The sequence below is a fragment of the Lycorma delicatula genome, chromosome 2 (genome assembly GCF_047948215.1).
Source record: "Lycorma delicatula isolate Av1 chromosome 2, ASM4794821v1, whole genome shotgun sequence".
Taxonomy (NCBI): domain Eukaryota; kingdom Metazoa; phylum Arthropoda; class Insecta; order Hemiptera; family Fulgoridae; genus Lycorma; species Lycorma delicatula.
The window spans coordinates 163,030,694-163,050,811 of NC_134456.1; the positions used below are offsets into that span (position 1 = coordinate 163,030,694).

At 32.2% G+C, this 20,118-nt stretch overlaps 1 protein-coding gene across 3 annotated transcripts in view; it reads left to right on the forward strand.

Annotated features, from left to right (window-relative positions):
- The window catches only part of LOC142319380 (polypeptide N-acetylgalactosaminyltransferase 35A-like), a 51,265-nt gene extending 36,044 nt beyond the window's left edge, over window positions 1–15,221 (forward strand). For all 3 annotated transcript variants that reach the window (XM_075356607.1, XM_075356605.1, XM_075356604.1), the window contains exons 10-12: window positions 28–129; window positions 3,354–3,485; window positions 11,199–15,221. In XM_075356607.1, coding sequence (XP_075212722.1) covers window positions 28–129; window positions 3,354–3,485; window positions 11,199–11,345 — 381 coding nt within the window. In that variant the 3' untranslated portion in view covers window positions 11,346–15,221. The remainder of the gene's footprint in view (window positions 1–27; window positions 130–3,353; window positions 3,486–11,198) is intronic.
- The last annotated feature ends 4,897 nt before the right edge of the window (window positions 15,222–20,118 follow it).

Consider the following 20,118-nt stretch of genomic DNA (forward strand, 5'->3'; position numbering starts at 1 on the left):
TATTAATTTATTTTTGTATCATTACAGATAAAACTAACAAACACAAGTTTGTGTGTGGCACCAGAGATGGATATAAAAACAAAAGGATCATTACTAATATTAAAATCTTGTCTTAGAACTAAAAATCAGGTATTATTTTAATATCAAATCTGTAACAATTACTAATTTAGAAACTATGATACTTATTCTTTTTCATTCTTAAGTTGTTATATCCTAAGTTTTTCATATAAATTTTAAATTCATTGTTTTCAATAAATTTCATTTATTGTAATTTCAAATTCAAATTATATATGAGATTACAGTTCGTAACAAGTGGAACTGATGAAGAGGTTTATCCCATATGCATCCTAACATCCAGTTACTTCATTTTTTTATAATGGGATAGAAAATTAATTTTATGGTAAGTGATAAATCACAGCCTGAAATTTTAACAATGAGGAAAGAAAAGGATGTAAATACCTTGTCAGAAAGGTTGGCATTTGCTGGAGCAATTGCATTGCTATATTTCAAGCTAGTTTTCAGGTTTATTATTTAATGTGTGTATTTTTAAATATTAGTTGTGTAAACAGTTACATTAATAAATGTAAAAAAGAAAAAAATATTAAACTTGAAATGATATAATTTATTTCAAACAGTTGAAATGTTTTATTTTTATCAATTTTTCTAAATTTCACTGTATTCATTGGTAAAGGGAAAATGAATAAGTAAAAATGTGATAGGATTCTACACATAGTATTATGAACGAAGTGCTACCAAAAAGGTATTGAAGTTCTGTAGTCTTTTCCACTTTTCACTGTCATCTTAGAAGCTCTTTAAACTTTTACTTTTAGCTTTTTGTACATTTTTAGAAGAAGTTCATTGTTTTGCAGTCTCCTTCTTTGTCCCATTCTTTTATGTTCAGAAGAAATAACAAAGGACCTAATTAAAAGTCAATTTACATTTACAAAGATACTAAAAGTCAATTTACATTTACTTTTATACTGGCATTGTCTTTGGGAGTATCTATTTGTTGCAGTAGTTTTGAGGGATTAACTTTTGAATTTCAGTGAGTGTTTCAGGCAGTCATCACATTTAAGGACATCTCTAATTTTCAATGTCAAACAACATGCTGTCATTTTTCAATTCTCTTGTAGCAGTTATACATATGCATGTAACACTAAAGCCTCATCCTGACCCCCCTTCCATCGTATGGAGAAGACACTCGCCTTATGGCAATCCTGATCACCACACCACCCCCTCCGTTCCTAGCCTGATGGTCTTTACCAAAGGATGTCGTTTAGACCCTCTAAACTTGAAAACTTAACACAGTCATCTGTTTGGTCTCTGTCAGGATGCCACTGATGCAAATGTCTCAGCAGACATTAGGCAGTGTATTTACATAACCTAGTATTGCCTTCATATGGCATTTTCCAACCATGACTACCTACCATAACGTACAACCCTCAACTATCAAATTAACTAATTCACAGAAACACAACCCCCGCGCCTTTCTCTGACACCGAAGGTTTTACTCAATGACTCTTCCTATATCTAACTTCAATTAGACTATGCACTCAGATCATTACTTGATTGAGTCTATAAATACCAAAAATACACTAACTTCATACCAACAAAACAAGTGATGATCCCAACAATGACAATTATGTCCTACAATTCAATTTACTCAAAGTCCTCTTGATTTACTTAAAAATCAAGAAACAAATCATAAATTTAATAAGCCTCTAATGAAAACATACCCTATCTCTCTCTCTCTCTCTCTCTCTCTCTCTCTCTCTCTCTCTGGTTTGCTTTCAGGAGTGAGGTCAATGCCTACACCCTGCTACGCTGCAGCTCTATAACAGAGTTCTCCACACATCCATCTCATCCTAACAGTGAATATCTAAGCCAACCAGGGCTTGATACCAAAATGCCTATCTTGGCAAAGTAAGCACCCAGGCTGGTCCCTAGCCATCTCTCTAGAGGTTGCTATCCTCAGCCATCCCTCACAGGGCTAAGAATCTAAGGAAGCCAGCAACTATGTTTCATTCTTTTACGGTTTTCCAATTAAATTACAGATGAAAACCACAATTGATCCTTGCAGGCTTTTTAGCTACTTTGGTACACATACAACTTCATACCTGGGCCAGATATATATGGCACACATCATCAATGGCCCTACTCTTTGGACACAAGCCTAGTTAATTAAACCCAATCTGACCAACCTGTCTTGAAAAGCACAATGTCAAGAAAGAAACTGTATAATACGGTGATTGGGGGAACTCCACCTAACTACCTGCATACTTCTCATATCAGGAAAAACTCCATGTGTATAACAGCCATCGGGCGATGCAGTCACCTGACCTGCCATGAATGGAAACCTTGATCGTTTATTTCTTTTATGCGCCAGAGGTTTATACTAAAGCCTCATCTCCAATGGTTGTTTAAGCATTTTTAGTTCGTTACTATTTCAACTTAGTGGCATACCCTATGGATTCTTACATTTCCCTTAATTGTTTATTGTGAAGAACAGATAAATTGTGAAAGTATTTCCATCCTGTGGTTTTCGTATCATAGTGCTTGTACTTAAAACAAAATCATACTAATTCATGAAATGCTCACTGACATGCTGGTTTGCATTGTAGCTAGCAACATCAGTACTGATTCTCATACCACAACATAATTTCCAAAAAATTTGTGTGTTTTTGTACAAGGACCAAAAAATAACAAGCATCATGAAATAATTTCATTGTCCAATGACGACACAAGTTGGCACCAATCATCACATTTGACTTTAATTTTGGGTTTGATTCTGATAAGTGTAGTTTGTGAACAGAAAAAACGGATAACTACTACATTCAGTATAATGCGGGATTTTTATTCTTAAAAATAATAACTCATACACAAAGAAATGGCAAATATGTTTGCTGTTAGTCAAAAACTTAAATCATTTTAAAAAAAATATGTTTTGGAGAGGATTTTGAAAATGTTGATTGAATAGAGTAATCCGTTCACCTAAAACCTGTTATACCATAACGTGTAGATCATATTTTATTTGTTTGAATTGCACTTTCTCATTTTTTACAGCTAAAGTAAGAAATGCTTAGCACTGTTTTTAGAATTTGTTGTCAATGATTGGGTTTTGAGAAAAATAAACTGCTTTTCTCTGTTAGTCTAGTAGTATACTTATAAATTTAATTTAAGTTAATTCGAATTCCATCAAATTAATTCAGGGCAAATAAATGAACTGAAATTAGCAGCTCAATTTAAAATGACTGCTGAAATTAGCAGTTGCGTAAAACCTATATTTTTATTTATTTAAAATTGTTTATTGTTTTTTTTAGTATTTAATTAATATTATCACTGCTTTGTTTTAGATGTGGTATGAGACAGATAAGAGTGAGTTTGTGTTAGCTAGATTGTTATGTCTTGATGCTGGTGATCGTCAGCCAAAATTATCAAAGTGTCATGAAATGGGAGGTAGTCAAGATTGGAGGCATCGTGGAATGGTCTGTTTACTATAATCTTAATTTTTCATATATTTAGTAAGATTAATTTTGATGAAAATCATAAATAATTTATTTTTTTTAAACTAATTTTAATATGTAACATCTCTGTTATACATATAACAGAGATGCTTTATAAGTTATATAACACAATGTTACAGTTGTGTACTTTATAATTTAATTAGATTTACCTTTATTACAGTCAAATTAACTTTGCTAGAGGAAAGAGAAGTATTAGTGTGGGTGGGTATTGCCTCATTGTTTTGATTTTGTCATCCTAAAGAAATAGTAAAACTTTATTGTTTTTAATAATAATACAGAAATTCTATTTAATATATCAAATGTTGTGGCAGAGACAATTTGAAATATAAATGTTTCAAATTTAATACTATAGATTTTGATTACTTATTATTTCTGCTTGAAGTTTTTAAAATAGAATGCAGAATAACTGAGATGCATTTTTGTCAAAATGACCAGTAATGATCGGTTGGAAGTATTATCGTTATGTATTTCAACAGAACATTATGTATCAGCTCAAACCCTAAAAGTTTTAAATGTTTGGTTATTTTTAAAGCAGATAGAAGCATTTGAATGAAATTTGTTTTATAAGGATGCAGAAAAAGGTTTTTCTTATTTGCCTTGAAAGTTAGTAGTTCTGTTTGGTTCCTAGTTAGTTTTGATAGTCTTGGTTGCTTTTATGTTTTTTCCTTTCATATTCATGGGCTTAGAAGTGAGAAATTATAAAAGAATTTTTATGATGAGCATCTTAAGTTGTTTTCTATTAAACTAATAAAATTTAACAAATTGAATTCTAAACAGAATACCCAAGATGAAATTTCTTATTTTAATGGTTTTAATGCAGTCATATTTAATTACATTTTTTAAACAATTAAAATATATTAGTTTCTATATTATAAAGTATTATCGATAATAATAATAAATTAACCAGTAAGTACAGTAATATCAATATGTATACAGAACTTGCCAATTAAGAAAAACATATCCTTTGATACATTTCAATTTAGATCTTTTTTTCATCATCCACAAAGATTGGATGTAAGATCTGTTAAGTTTTAAGAACAAATGTAAAATCTATCTTAATCCCCTTCCTGTATGTTTATAAAATTGACTTCTGGTACATTTCAGATTATCCCACACTACATTAGGCATGGGGGCATAAAATCTTAATATTTAATTCCTCACTATTGTCTTTCTGTCCCAGTTCATAATCTTTGTTTTACTCGGTTTATTTTTAAATTGATAACTTATAGCATGAATTCATGCCATCAGAATTTTTTAAACCAATTTTTGGTTTTTGAAATAAAAAAGTCCCATCAGTGAATCACTTTTTATCCTTTCTCCCTGAACAGTTACTTCAGACTCAAATTTAACCTTCAATTCAATATATCTTTTATTATAGTAGTTGAAACGAAATTGAGACAAATAACATCCTCGACTCATTTCTTTCTGAATGAGAGCAAGCCTTTCTTCACTTTTTACTCTTACTGATTCAGAATCAACATTTATTTAGTGACTATTTATGATTGTTTATTTGGATAGTTTCTTATTCACAACTATTATATACTAGTGGTTTTCCTCTAGCTGCAACTCTCAGGAACAACCCTGACACACACAGCTAGGTTCCTAATCCACTGAGTAGGATTAGATTTATTATCTAACTTTGCCAAATTCTGTCGTTGAAGATCTGAATATTCTATCAAAATATTAAAATATGTAATCAACCTGTATTATTACTGTAATAATACACATATGTAAATTGTAAAAAGAAAAATTAATTATTGAAGAATTAAAAGATACTTCTTATAGAGATGAAAAATTTTCTGTTCACACATTTCTATATTTGGTAGTTCATTTATTATTGTTAATGCTAAAAATAAAGTATTTTTAGCAATAAAATAAATTAAGTAATAAATTTGTAAGGTGTTGTTGGCAATAAGTAGATATTAATTTATACATAATAAATATACAGAATGTATCACAAAGTTCTCCCAGAACTTTCATAACCTATTCTACTTGTGAAAATATTGTAATACGTTCATATGTCCTATAAATGTCATATAAATATATGTGAATTATGGCTAGTGAAAAATTTAATTCAGATTTCAGCTACCCCAGTGAAATGAGGTTATACTGAAATTTTTAGATAATTAAGTGGCAGAATTAGTGATTTTGTATGGTGGTTTTAGACCTGAAAAATAAAAAAAAAGTAGGTCCCAGAATCGTATCTGCAATAATTTTTGTGAAATCTGGGGTGAACCCAATAAATTGGAAGAAAAAACGTTGTTTTTTTATATCTGATGTACAGTAACATTGTTATGGGCAATAAACACATAAAATGTTTAAACAAAACTTATAGGGAATTTAATTCTGAACAAAATGGTGTAAGGTAAGTTGAATGAAACAAACAAAAGTTAGAAATTCAGATTATATTCAGAAACAATACAGTAGACCAAAATGCCTTATACATACCAGTTAATAAATGTTCAGAAATGAGCGTATCATTTTCAAAATGCTTTTGTGTGTTGGTATGCTTCTGTACTGCTTTTGTTGCTTTTTTTGTAGTTGTTCAGGGCTATCTTAAGCTGCTCAGTCCCATCCATAATGTGGATAATTAATTCTTCACAAGAATGTCTTTTTGTTTTGTATGCAATATCTTTCAACCGTCCTCAAATGCAAAAATCTAATGTGTGTTAAATCAGGTAATCTAGGAGGCCTGGAATGTAAACCTCTATGACCAATCCAAGCGAATGGAGACAGCACAAGAGAATTGGGGAGGTGCGTCATCGTGCAGGTAGTATACTTTGTATCTTAGCGCTAGAGGAACATCTTCAAGCAGCTGCGGCACTTTTTCTTGAAGAAAGTGCAAATAGACCTCAGCATATAAGTGGCCGGGTAATATGAACAGTCCAAACAGCTGATTGTGAAGAAGGTTGCACCATACATTGATGCTAAATCTGTGTTGAAAATTGCCTTCCACTGTTTGATTAAGATGTACTTCTGCCCATGTATGTTCATTGCATAAGTTGTTGATGCTATCTCAAGTAAACTTTGCCTCAGTAAACAAAACATATTTGTAGAGTTGTCAGTTTGTATTCCACCAGTTGCAGAACTCGAAGTAAAGCGGAGCATCTCCTGGATGTAGATGTTTAACTGGCTTTTTATAAGGATAAAACTTCGTTTAAGTGTCCTCAAACCATCAAATGCAAAACTGCAATTTGCTTAAGAAGACATCATGTACTGATCGTGGACTGTGCTGAACTGCATTGATAATAATTTCATCAGTAATTATATCATCTTGGATAGATCATTCATAGCCGGTACAAATGCTAGGTAGTGAACCTATTTCCCAAAGATTGCAAAAAGTCACACTAATTGTTTTGGGATATGAATTTCTGCAATTTGGAAAACATATTTTATATTCTACTACAGCAGCTTGGTAATAACATTACACACCAAAATGAATACCATATCAGCATATTTCTGTGTAGTAAATAATAATGGCATTACTTCAATGGCAAACCAGTCACATTCAGACTTCACAGAAAATCTTCACTAACAACAGCACATTTCACAGTGTCCTATTATTATACTAATGTACCTTTCAGAATGATTTATATATTAATATAGTATTGTGCATTATTGATCAGTTGTTATTTTATTGCCAACTGTGAAATAATATTTTTTTGAATAATTTCTTCTATTTTATAATTGTTGTGTAATTCCAATATTTTAAAAAAAATTTATAACAGCAGTTTTTAATAGCAAATTTTGTTTTTACAGATTTTTGACATCACTAAAAAAGAATTTGTTTTTTATTTACATTAACCTCCTCTATGAATCATGAGACCTTGCCGTTGGTGAGGGGGCTTGAGTGCTCAGGGATACAGAGTAGCTGGACCGAAGGTGCAACCATATCGGAGAGGTATCTGTTGAGAGCCAGACTAAGGAATGATTCCTGAAAGAGGGCAGCAGCTCTTTCAGTAGTTGTTAGGGGCAGGAGTCACAATGACTTAAACGGCCGTATCAACATCACTCAGTCCTCTGAGTACTGCGCAGCTGAAAGCAATGGAAAACTACAGCTGCTTTTTTTTCCAAGAAAATGTGGCTCTCTGCATTTTCACATACCAATAATGGAGGCGCCTTCCTTGGTAAAATATTCTGGAGGTAAAATAGTCCCCCGTTCGGATCTCCGGGTGGGGACTACTAAGGAAGGGGTCACCAGAAAATTAAAAAATAACATTCTACGAGTCGGAGCGTGGAATGTTAGAAGCTTAAAAAAGGTTGGTAGGCTAGAAAATTTAAAAAGGGAAATGGATAGGGTGAATCTGGATATAGTAGGAATTAGTGAGGTTCGGTGGGAAGAGGAAGGCGACTTTTGGTCAGGTGATTTTAGAGTAATTAACTCAGTGTCAAATAATGGGCAGACAGGAGTAGGTTTTGTGATGAACAAGAAGATAGGGAGGAGAGTGGAGTATTTCAAAACGCATAGCGATAGAATCATTGTAATAAGGATAAAATCAAAACCTAAACCGACAACGATTGTTAACGTTTATATGCCTACAAGCGCCCATGATGATGATGAGGTAGAGTGTGTATACGAAGAGATTGATGAAGCAATTAAACACGTAAAAGGAGATGAAAATTTAATAATAGTTGGAGATTGGAATGTAAGCATTGGAAAAGGCAAGGAAGGAAATATAGTGGGTGAATACGGGCTGTGCAGAAGGAATGAAAGAGGGGACCGACTTATAGAGTTTTGCACGAAGTATAATTTAGTAATTGCCAACACCCAATTTAAAAATCATAATAGAAGAATATACACTTGGAAAAAGCCAGGCGATACTGCAAGGTATCAGATAGATTATATCATGGTTAAGCAAAGATTTAGAAATCAACTCGTTGACTGCAAAACTTACCCTGGAGCAGACATTGATAGCGACCATAATTTGGTGATAATGAAATGTAGATTGGGGTTTAAAAACCTGAAGAAAAGGTGTCAGATGAGTTGGTGGAATTTAGAGAAGCTTGATGAAGAGAAGGTAAAGAAGATTTTCGAAGAGGACATCGCAAGAGGTCTGAGTAAAAAAGATAAGGTAGAAAATGTAGAAGAAGAATGGGAGAATGTTAAAAAGGAAATTCTTAAATCAGCAGAAGCAAACTTAGGCGGAATAAAGAGAACTGGTAGAAAACCTTGGGTTTCAGACGATATATTGCAGCTGATGGATGAACGTAGAAAATATAAGAATGCTTATGATGAAGAAAGTAAAAGGAACTATCGGCAATTAAGAAATGCTATAAATAGGAAGTGCAAACTGGCGAAAGAAGAGTGGATTAAAGAAAAGTGTTCAGAAGTGGAAAGAGAAATGAATATTGGTAAAATAGACGGAGCATACAGGAAAGTTAAGGAAAATTTTGGGGTACATAAATTAAAATCTAATAATGTGTTAAACAAAGATGGTACACCAATATATAATACGAAAGGTAAAGTCGATAGATGGGTGGAATATATTGAAGAGTTATACGGAGGAAATGAATTAGAAAATGGTGTTATAGAGGAAGAAGAGGAAGTTGAGGAGGATGAAATGGGAGAAACAATACTGAGATCTGAATTTAAGAGAGCATTAAAAGATCTAAATGGCTGAAAGGCTCCTGGAATTGATGGAATACCTGTAGAATTACTGCGCAGTGCAGGTGAGGAAGCGATTGATAGATTATACAAACTGGTGTGTAATATTTATGAAAAAGGGGAATTTCCGTCAGACTTCAAAAAATGTGTTATAGTTATGATACCAAAGAAAGCAGGGGCAGATAAATGTGAAGAATATAGAACAATTAGTTTAACTAGTCATGCATCAAAAATCTTAACTAGAATTTTATACAGAAGAATTGAGAGGAGAGTGGAAGAAGTGTTAGGAGAAGACCAATTTGGTTTCAGGAAAAGTATAGGGACAAGGGAAGCAATTTTAGGCCTCAGATTAATAATAGAAGGAAGATTAAAGAAAAACAAACCAACATACTTGGCGTTTATAGACCTAGAAAAGGCTTTCGATAACGTAGATTGGAATAAAATGTTCAGCATTTTAAAAAAATTAGCGTTCAAATACAGAGATAGAAGAACAATTGCTAACATGTACAGGAACCAAACAGCAACAATAACAATTGAAGAACATAAGAAAGAAGCCCTAATAAGAAAGGGAGTCCGACAAGGATGTTCCCTATCTCCGTTACTTTTTAATCTTTACATGGAACTAGCAGTTAATGATGTTAAAGAACAATTTAGATTCGGAGTAACAGTACAAGGTGAAAAGATAAGGATGCTACAATTTGCTGATGATATAGTAATTCTAGCCGAGAGTAAAAAGGATTTAGAAGAAACAATGAATGGCATAGATGAAGTCCTACGCAAGAACTATCGCATGAAAATAAACAAGAACAAAACAAAAGTAATGAAATGTAGTAGAAATAACAAAGATGGACCACTGAATGTGAAAATAGGAGGAGAAAAGATTATGGAGGTAGAAGAATTTTGTTGTTTGGGAAGTAAAATTACTAAAGATGGACGAAGCAGGAGCGATATAAAATGCCGAATAGCACAAGCTAAACGAGCCTTCAGTAAGAAATATAATTTGTTTACATCAAAAATTAATTTAAATGTCAGGAAAAGATTTTTGAAAGTGTATGTTTGGAATGTCGCTTTATATGGAAGTGAAACTTGGACAATCGGAGTATCTGAGAAGAAAAGATTAGAAGCTTTTGAAATGTGGTGCTATAGGAGAATGTTAAAAATCAGATGGGTGGATAAAGTGACAAATGAAGAGGTATTGCGGCAAATAGATGAAGAAAGAAGCATTTGGAAAAATATAGTTAAAAGAAGAGACAGACTTATAGGCCACATACTAAGGCATCCTGGAATAGTCGCTTTAATATTGGAAGGACAGGTAGAAGGGAAAAATTGTGTAGGCAGGCCACGTTTGGAGTATGTAAAACAAATTGTTGGGGATGTAGGATGTAGAGGGTATACTGAAATGAAACGACTAGCACTAGATAGGGAATCTTGGAGAGCTGCATCAAACCAGTCAAATGACTGAAGACAAAAAAAAAAAAAAAAAAATTTACATTAAATAATATTTCTCTCCCAAATGTAGTAATGTCCATGTTTCTAAATAAAATTCAAATTTTTTTAACTTTTCTTTGTATTATTCAACTTATTTTAAAACATTTTGTTCAGAATTAAATTCTCTGCGAGCTTTGCTTAAAAGTTTTATGTGTTTACTACCCATTTACAAAGTTATTGCATAAAAAACAGGGTTTTTACCCAAATTTATTGGTTCTCACCCCTAGATTTTTCAAAAAATACTGTAGATATGATTCTGGGACCTATTTTATTAAATTTTTCAGATCAAAAGAAATAACTAATTCTGCCCCACAATTAACATCCTAAAAATTTTAATATGACCTTATTTCACCGGAGTAGCTGAAGTTTGAGTGAAATCTTCACTAGTTATAACTCATGAACTAAGTATTTTAGTATTTCATATGTTTATATGAAATTTTAACATTATTTTCAAGAATAGAATAGGTTATGAAAGATCGGGAGAACTTCGTGATACACTCTGTGTATGTAGTTTTTATAATTTGTTCCTTTCATTTTATTTCCTTCATACTTACATTTTTATTTTGTTGATTGTAACATAGAAACAGACACCTATATACAGTATGGCTGCTGGGACTTGTCTTGGTGTTGAGGGAAGAACAATTAATTCATATGTCACAATGGAGATCTGCAAAAATGAGCTACAGAATCAGTGGGATTTGGTACTTTCTGATATTTCCACCAGATAGTAAAATTAATGTGTCACAATAATAATTTAATTAATGCTGTTTACTGTGTAATGTGGGCATTATGCTAAGATCTGATTACTATGTATTTTAGTGTTTGTGTACTTGGCAAATTTTAATTATAAGGTTGTTCATGAACTTTGTAGCCAAACATCATTTGTAAATTTAATTAATTATTTTTGATCCTTTTGTTAATTTTTTTAATATTACAAAAAAATTCATGTCATCAAGGAACTTATGCCAGTAGAGTTAACTGTATATATGATTTTTCTTGATATGGTTTGTTGTATGTAGACTTACATTGCAGTACACATCTTGGCCCCGTATGGAAGACACCCTCTGCCAACCCCTTTGTTCCGAGCCCTTATGGGCTTTACTGGAGGTCATCTTTGAAACCTCGGCTTTTGACATATTCCAGTCCGCCTTGGCCAGGATGCCATCGATGTGAATGCCATGAGTGACATTCCCATCGGTGTACTACTAATTAATGAACTCAAAACAATCTCACACAGCTCACCAAGTCTTAAGCAAGACTGAAAATACCTAAATAACAAAGGAATTGAACTACCTACCCATAGAAGGCAAAAGTGAGCTCAACACCCGAAACATAAAAATATTACACGGAACAATAACAACACAGTAACATTGAAACAAAACAAAACAAGGATAAGAACAACAAAAACATAATTTATAAACAAAACATCAACAAAAGTAGAATAAAAGAAATTCAAGCAGAGCTCTAGATCCCCTCAGCAATCCTTTCCTTTGCTAAATAAACTTCAAAATTCTCCACTACTGCCCATTTGGCCTGGCTCCTCCAGTTTACATGGAGATCCAACACCGACCCAATAAGATCAATTCGATGGTCTCCGTACGCAATAACTCGTATTTCAAGCACTCTTAAAGAGTGCTTGGTAGGTAGAGTAGATGGTAGGTGTCGTCCAATTGTCCACACTGAGGGTACACCCCAGAATCTACCAGGCCGAATTTCTGCAGTCTGTTCCTAAAAGCACCATGGCCGGAAAAAAATTGCATCATATATTTATTAGGGTGCACCCATGAGGCGTCCCGCAAACCAACAACATTTGGAGAGAGATCATGCATATAACACCCACCATCTGGCCTGCCACAAGGCATTGCCATGTTGTTCAATTTCTCGAACTTTATCCAAAGTCAATTCACCAGACTTCTTAGCAACATTCCGCTGAACATTGCAGTACACATCTGCTATACTTAATTGTCAAATTTATTCAGAGTTTTTTATTATACTTTTTTTGCAACATAATTCTCGTCTAAAATTAGCATAGCCATTCTCAAGAATAAGAAGAATCTGTGTTTCGTAATGTTTTTTTTTTCGTAATGATTTCACCTCATAAGCTTGAAGCTTATGCATGGAGTATGGAAATGGAATTTTGTAGCATATGAAAGATGCCATGTCTGACTGGGATTTGAATCCAGGGCCTCCAAATGAAAGGCCAACTTTCTCTAATTTTCTCCACTGAGCTGAATATAATTTTAGAACCTATTTGTAAACCTATGTTTAGCATAAACTTTAAAGAAAAAAACAAAATTGTCTATTTTTATTCTGTTATGCTGCTAATGAAGATTTAAAATATTGGCTCATTTTGGTCAAAACCAGTTTCCAGTTAGCATGGTTTATTCCCACAGTTTTTACAAATCATTTTAAAATATATATATATAACAACTATAAAAAACAACAACTTTATAGTTGTTATATAAAAACTATATATATAGTTTTTAGAGAGAGGGGGGAAATTGTGTGTGTGTGTGTGTGTGTGTCTATGTAAATTTCAATCTTATCTATATGAGTATATATCAGAAATTGTATTTGTGGAAAATTTATGTAAAGAATGGAGTGGAAGTGATTATCAAACAAAAAACCGCATTTATTATTTATTATTAGTTCTTTATTTTTAATTAATTTCTATTTTGATAAAAGTTTATTATTTATTTTATATTTTTATGTACTACATTTATTTAAAAATGTTTAGTAGATAAGTATGTACCTGATAAAATTTAGTACATAGTTGCAAAATTTTCTATATTATTTCTGAGTGAATAAAATATTTACTTTTTGATCAAAATTAAAATTATTTTTTATAATAAAAAAATTTCACTGTTAATTTTTTTTTTGGAATTCTGCTGTATTAATTATTTTGTAAAATTTCATCATTTAGATAGTACCATGTTTATCACTATGGGCATATGTTTAATGGTCAAGAACTCAAATATTCTTGAATATATAAATGCTTTCTAGAGTGTGGGGATAGGTATTTTTATTGTACTAGTTAATAAGATAAAATATGAGTGATGACAAACTATTAAACATAATCTGATAACTTATCCTTTACTATCCAGTATATCAGTTAATTCCTCTACTTATGAAACTACAGCAATTGCATTTGTTACATTTTAATATGCAGTAGACCCCCCACTATAACGACTGAATGGGGTCCAGAAAATCCATCATAAATTGAGCAGTTGTAAATCAAAAATTCACCCAACTTGTGTAACATAGTCGTAATAAAATTTATTACACAAGTCTTCTAAACTATTTTTTTTTATCACTTTTCTGAAAAAAGCCTTGTAATTTAAAACATGCAATGAGAGACCCTCTCATTGTAAAAATTACCCTCAAGTTGTAAAATTCTCTGTTTAGTCTTAATGTTGTTGCCTTCCTTGTAATTTTAAGTGCTATGCTTGCATCTTTGTTTCTTTTTCGTTTATCTGACATTTTTAACCGAGTACAGGGATGTCATAGTACTCAAAGAAAAACAAAACACTGTTACAGTATTGACACCTGGAAATGAATACAGTATACTACATAAGACTGAATAGAAAGACCATAAACAGGAAACAAGAACATACACATGTGAGAAACATTCACTAATGTACTGCCACCAAGTTGAAATGCGAGTGATCTCCTGATCACTCCCTTTTGTGTGTTATTTGTGTGTGTCTAGAAAGCTACACACATAGATGGACTTATAGAATTGCTATGTGGTCCTACTGTCCACATACAGTTGTCAGGAGATGCGGAGTCTTCAGAAGGGAGGTTGAACGCAACCTTGAGACATATAATCTTGTATTATGTACAGTAGCTACAAAAGCTAACATCACATGAATTCAGCGAAACGACTGTGTTCCTTTGCCTCTGCTTCTCCTTAGTACATTATTGTACACAACTGTAGGCCACTCGTATGGTCAGTCATTATAGCAAGCTGTTGTAAATCGGGGGTCTACTGTAATTAAGTTTTGAAAGGTTGGTAATTATGCAGTTGTAATTAATTTAAAGATTTAAAAGTTTACTTTTCTTAATTTGTGGATCTGAAGTATTTCTTGTGGTAATAATCATTATTTATTACATAATATTAATCTGTTATTGTTCTCAAAATTTAACAGAAATATTTAAAATAAAAATACATGTTGATATATTTACAAAAGTTTTATTAAGTTGGTCAGATCAAGGTTCATGTCTTCTACAACACCTTTTCACAATATTTTGGTACCTAAAACCCATACAGCTCTCATTATTTTAGCTGTAGCACACTTTCTATTCTAAAATTATAGATCTTGCAGTTTAGAATATTTGATTTTAAGTATTATAAATTAAAAATTTTTTGGTTGTTTCTTTTCTATTAATTTTTTTATCTCGTAAACATGACCAATAAAATTCTTCTCTTTTATGCATTTTTATTACGTAGTGATGTCAGTAATATTGTTTTAAATGTAATTTTAATAATTTTATATTGTATGAGTTTTGTTAAAGTTTTATAAATCAATATTTTTTTAAAGATTTTTATTTGATAACTTGTTATTAGTTGTATTATGTTTTTATTAAAATAATTCTGAAAAATATCTATTTTTTTTTTTTTGTATAAATTATTTATATACACAGTATGTCTGTGAAGTTCCTGAACTAAATTAAATAAAAATACAGGTTTAAAGATAAATGAATTTACTCACATCAGCTCTCTACATAGAACCCTTCTCAATGGGTTGTTCACGCATTGGAGCACTAATAGAGCCCATCAAACACTCTGGAAAAATCACTTTGTGAGATTGCTTTAAACTGCCTGGTGCAAGCCACTTGGATGGCTGGAATGTTGTCGAAAATTCAGCCTTTCATCTTTAACTTGAGTTTCGGGAACAGAAAATAGTCTGCTGGAGCCAAATTGGGTGGGATAATACGGTGATTTGATTTGTGGCGTAATAACATGTTAAAACTGTTATCATGTGTGCCAGTGCATTGTCATGCAAGAGTCCATCTGCCTGGATCCTGGTATTCAGGCCAGATTCAATGAATGCGATGCCTCAGGCGCTTTATTACTTCCAAATAGAATTTAGAATTCACAGTTTAACCAGTTGGGAACCCACCGGGTTGGTCTAGTGGTTAACGCGTCTGCCCATATCAGCTGATTTGGAAGTCGAGAGTTACAGTGTTCAAGTCCTAGTAAAGCCAGTTATTTTTACACGGATTTGAATACTAGATCGTGGATACCGGTGTTCTTTGGTGGTTGGGTTTCAATTAACCACACATCTCAGGAATGGTCAAACTGAGAATGTACAAGACTACACTTCATTTACACTCATACATATCATTCTCTGAAGAATTATCTAAACAGTAGTTACCAGAGGCTAAACAGGAAAAAGAAAAAGAAAGTTTAACCAGTTGGGACAAATTCATGATGAATCAAGCCCTTTGAGTTGAATACAATCAACATCGTTTTCAATCTTGATTTTTGCTGCTTGACTTTTACCAGTATTTGTGCTCCAGGACTCAACCAAGCTGCAGATTGATGCTTCATTTGCAGATCATACATGAAGCACCAGCTTTCATCCCCAGTTACAATTGTTGCAAAAAATTCAGACCACTGTCGACAGTTTCAACTAAGTCTTGAGCACATGAAAGCTGTTCTTGTTCCTGTTTTTGTTCTTGGTTAAGAAATATGGAACGAAACAAGAGCACACCTTTCAGCAGTTCATTTTTCTGTTAGAACTTTACATACTGCGTCTTTACAGATATTTAGCTCTTCTGCTATGGCCCGAAGGGTAAGATGAGGTTGTTCAAGCAGGAGCGCACGCGCTTTTGCAATGTTTTCAGTTCAATGACTCTCTTCCATCTTTAACTGCTTCCACCATGTTATGTTGTAATACAAGTTGCGGCTTCACACCGAATGCTTGCTGTATCGTAGAATAAGTTTCAACAAAAGATTTTTGAAGTTGAACACAAAATTTTATCGTGTTTCTCTGTTCCATGTCATGAGCTCACACAAGGTCACATGAACACAACATACACAGCCAAATATAACTTAAGACTAGAGTGACAAAACATGATGGAATTTTGTACACACACTCATCAGACATCGTACTACATAGTTCCTTGGTTGTCCAAGAGATGGCACTACTTGTATAGACTACAGCAATTTAGTTCGGGAACTTTTCAGACCTACTGTGTAGAGTTCATTTATTGTCACTTCAATATGATAAAATGTATTAACACTTTAAAACTAATTAAATATTATAAGCTACTTATTTTTAAATTACTTATAAATAGTATTCTTCTAAAGAATTTATGGTATCACTTTTTTTAGCATAGTTACTGCTAAAATTTTACAAATATCACATAAAAACTAGGTTTATTTATAAGTTTGACAAAGAAAAATAACATATAAGCCAACACAATGTAGACAACATTGTGCCAACACAATGTTTGTTTATATTGAAGAAAGCAAATTAATTTGCTTTTATTTGTTTAAGCAGCAAATTTGTTATGCTTAAACTTCAAGTACAATATAATTACAATTAATGCAATACAAGTTGCATGTACAATTTCTAGTTATCATAATTTTAAAGCAGTTTTTTTGTACTTTATTTTAAAATGTGCTCAAATTGTAAATTACTTGCTGTAGAGCATTAAATTCATTTCTTTACACAATTTGCATTTGCATCTAAACATTTTATCAATGAACTAATAATACTTTAATTCTAGTTGTGTTAAATTGGATAGTGCTTATCTAAAGATTATGTTCAAAAATTATTGTCACTTGAATACTATTGTCCTCCTAACACTCCTTCAGCAATACAAACTTATACTTGATAATTACTTTGTAACTAATACAATCTATATGGAAGGTTTTCAACGGTGGTCAAATTTCTTTTAACAGTAGTATAAACTATATTAAATATTGCATAAAGAAGCAACACACTGCAAATCATGACCCTCCCCACAAATGTTTTGGACCACACAAGCTGCTTTAACCTTGTCAATTTGTTACAGTTAGGATGTGGTATTAGTTTTCCTTTGTTAAAGGAGAAAAAAATTACTATAGATTTTATTAAGATTCCTCAGTGATTGGTGTATGTGTAACTGTAAAATGGATGATAATCTTTATATATAAATCAGAACATCCTCATGTGTATGTGCATCAATGTTGGTTGTAATTATACTATTAACAAACAGCAGAAGGTGATAGATCTATTTGGCCTTTCAGGTCAATTGTTATGTTCAACCCTGGGAGTTCCATATTTTAAAAAGATTTGTTGATGGTTTTCTAAGGTCTGAGTCAAATCATATTGCAGAATTTAATTTTCTTAAGTACAACAGACTTGAGATGTTCTGCTATGAGTGAGTATTTTGCTTTTGTATAAATATAAATTAGTATTTCTTATATAAATAGCTTTGATGTGAAATTTCACATCGAAGCTATGTTTGGCTGTAAAACGTCATTACATTTTCTAACATTGAAGTTATTTGTTTCTATAATCAATTTTCTATACTACAATTTTCTTGATTTAAGTAACTTTCATTACATTTCTTAATTACTCCCATCCCCCAAAAAAAGATTGGTTTTACTGGTTAAAAGTCTGTTGTAATTTTTGAGTATTTATGTTGTTTTAAGGAATGGATGTGAAATTTTTCATGATTTAATAATAATGCTTATGCAAATATTGCAGTTAAGTATATAAAATTGTAAACTGGTGTTATCTCCATCTTCTTTTTATCAATTTTCAGGCAGTTAAATTTTCTGCTTTTGGGGTACTACATTTAGATTGTAAGTTGCTTCATTTTGTCTTGTATATTTACTTTCATTTACTTTTAATTTCAAATTGAGTTCATAGTATTTTTTTAACTGTCAATCTTAGTGTGAATTTTGGTCCCAGTTACTTGTGAATTGTCATGATATATTGAAATAAGAATTCCAATGTAAAATAGTATTGTGTGCTTCTTTTTTAGCTCATCTTCACAAAAATTTTTTTTCCTTGCTCGAGGAGTAAATGAAAAAAATTACAGTTTGAAAATTTGAACCTACTAGAAATATGTTTCGTCTGTATAACAATCTACATTGAGTTCACTTTGTGAAATATTTCACTTTTTTTTCATGATCATTATTACCCCTGTAAAAATTATGTAATATTTGCTTTGTTGCAAGATCAATATGGTTTGTTAAGTATCGGTCTAAGCTGCCAATTTTTAACAGTTTACCAACCAGCACAAGAAAACAGTCAAAAATGAGCTTTTATCTTCAATTATTTTTGTTTACAGTCTGTGTATGTGAATGAATAAGATAACAGGAACAATATGAGGTTCATTCAAAAAGACCAAACTTTTTAAATTCTGCACCTTCTGGAGATGGCATGCTTCAGCCACTGTGCGCACTTAGTGGCATATCTTATAGTAACATATCACCTGTTACTGGGTTCCTATTTATGCGTTAGTTGTCTAACTGCCGATTAAGTGAGGTTGTGCATAAGCTGCTCGTCAGATTAGTGAAAAAGCAAAATTGAAGGCCAATTGAAGCAAAATTGACCTGGAGAAGGTGAAATTTTGTGTAAAACTGAGGAAAACTTTCACAGAAATAATCCACATGCTTACCAAAGCATACAAAGATAACTGCATGAACCAAATGCAGTGCTATGATTGGTTTAAGCAACCGAACTTTTACCTTCAGGAAGGCAGAAGTTTGATTGCTGAAGATCCAAGGACTGGACAACCTTCCATGTCAACACATGATCAACAGTGTATGCACTGTAATTAGTCAAAATTGTCATTTAATTGTCCAGTAGGTTGCTGAAGAAGTTGGCATAAATGTAGAATCTTTCCTTCAAATCCTGGCTGAAAAACCTGCAATGTATCACGTTAGTGCAAAATTCATGTGATGATTGTTGACAGATAACCAGAAGCAGAATCGATTTGAAATCTTTAGGAAAAACTTAAAAATGCAAAATTTCACTAATCCGATGAGCAGCTTATGCATGACTTCACTCAATGAGTTGTTACTCAACAACTAATGCATAAATCACAACCCGTCTATGGCAATATGTAACTAAGGTGATATGCCACTAAGTGTGCACAGTGACACCATCTGCAGACTTGGTGCACAATTTAATAAGTTTGATCTTTTTTTGAACAAACCTCGTGTAGTTGCTCAGAGAACAGAAAATTTACTAAAATATAAAAACTTAATTGAATTAAGTATTCTTTAGATGGTAATAAAAAAGATTACTTAAAAAAATAGTTTGTGCACCTTATGTATTGCTCAGCACGTATTTTTTAATGATACATTTGAACTTTATTTAAAATTAAAGCAAATTAACCTTTATTTCAGTTTTATACCTGTCTCTCTGTCTAGGCATCATGTAAAAATGGCCTGATTGATTTAACATGATTTGTAGGATGAACTTATCGTATGATAAATACCATCATAAGATAATATCATCTGAAAAGATGATAGAAATGTTATTTAGGTATTAA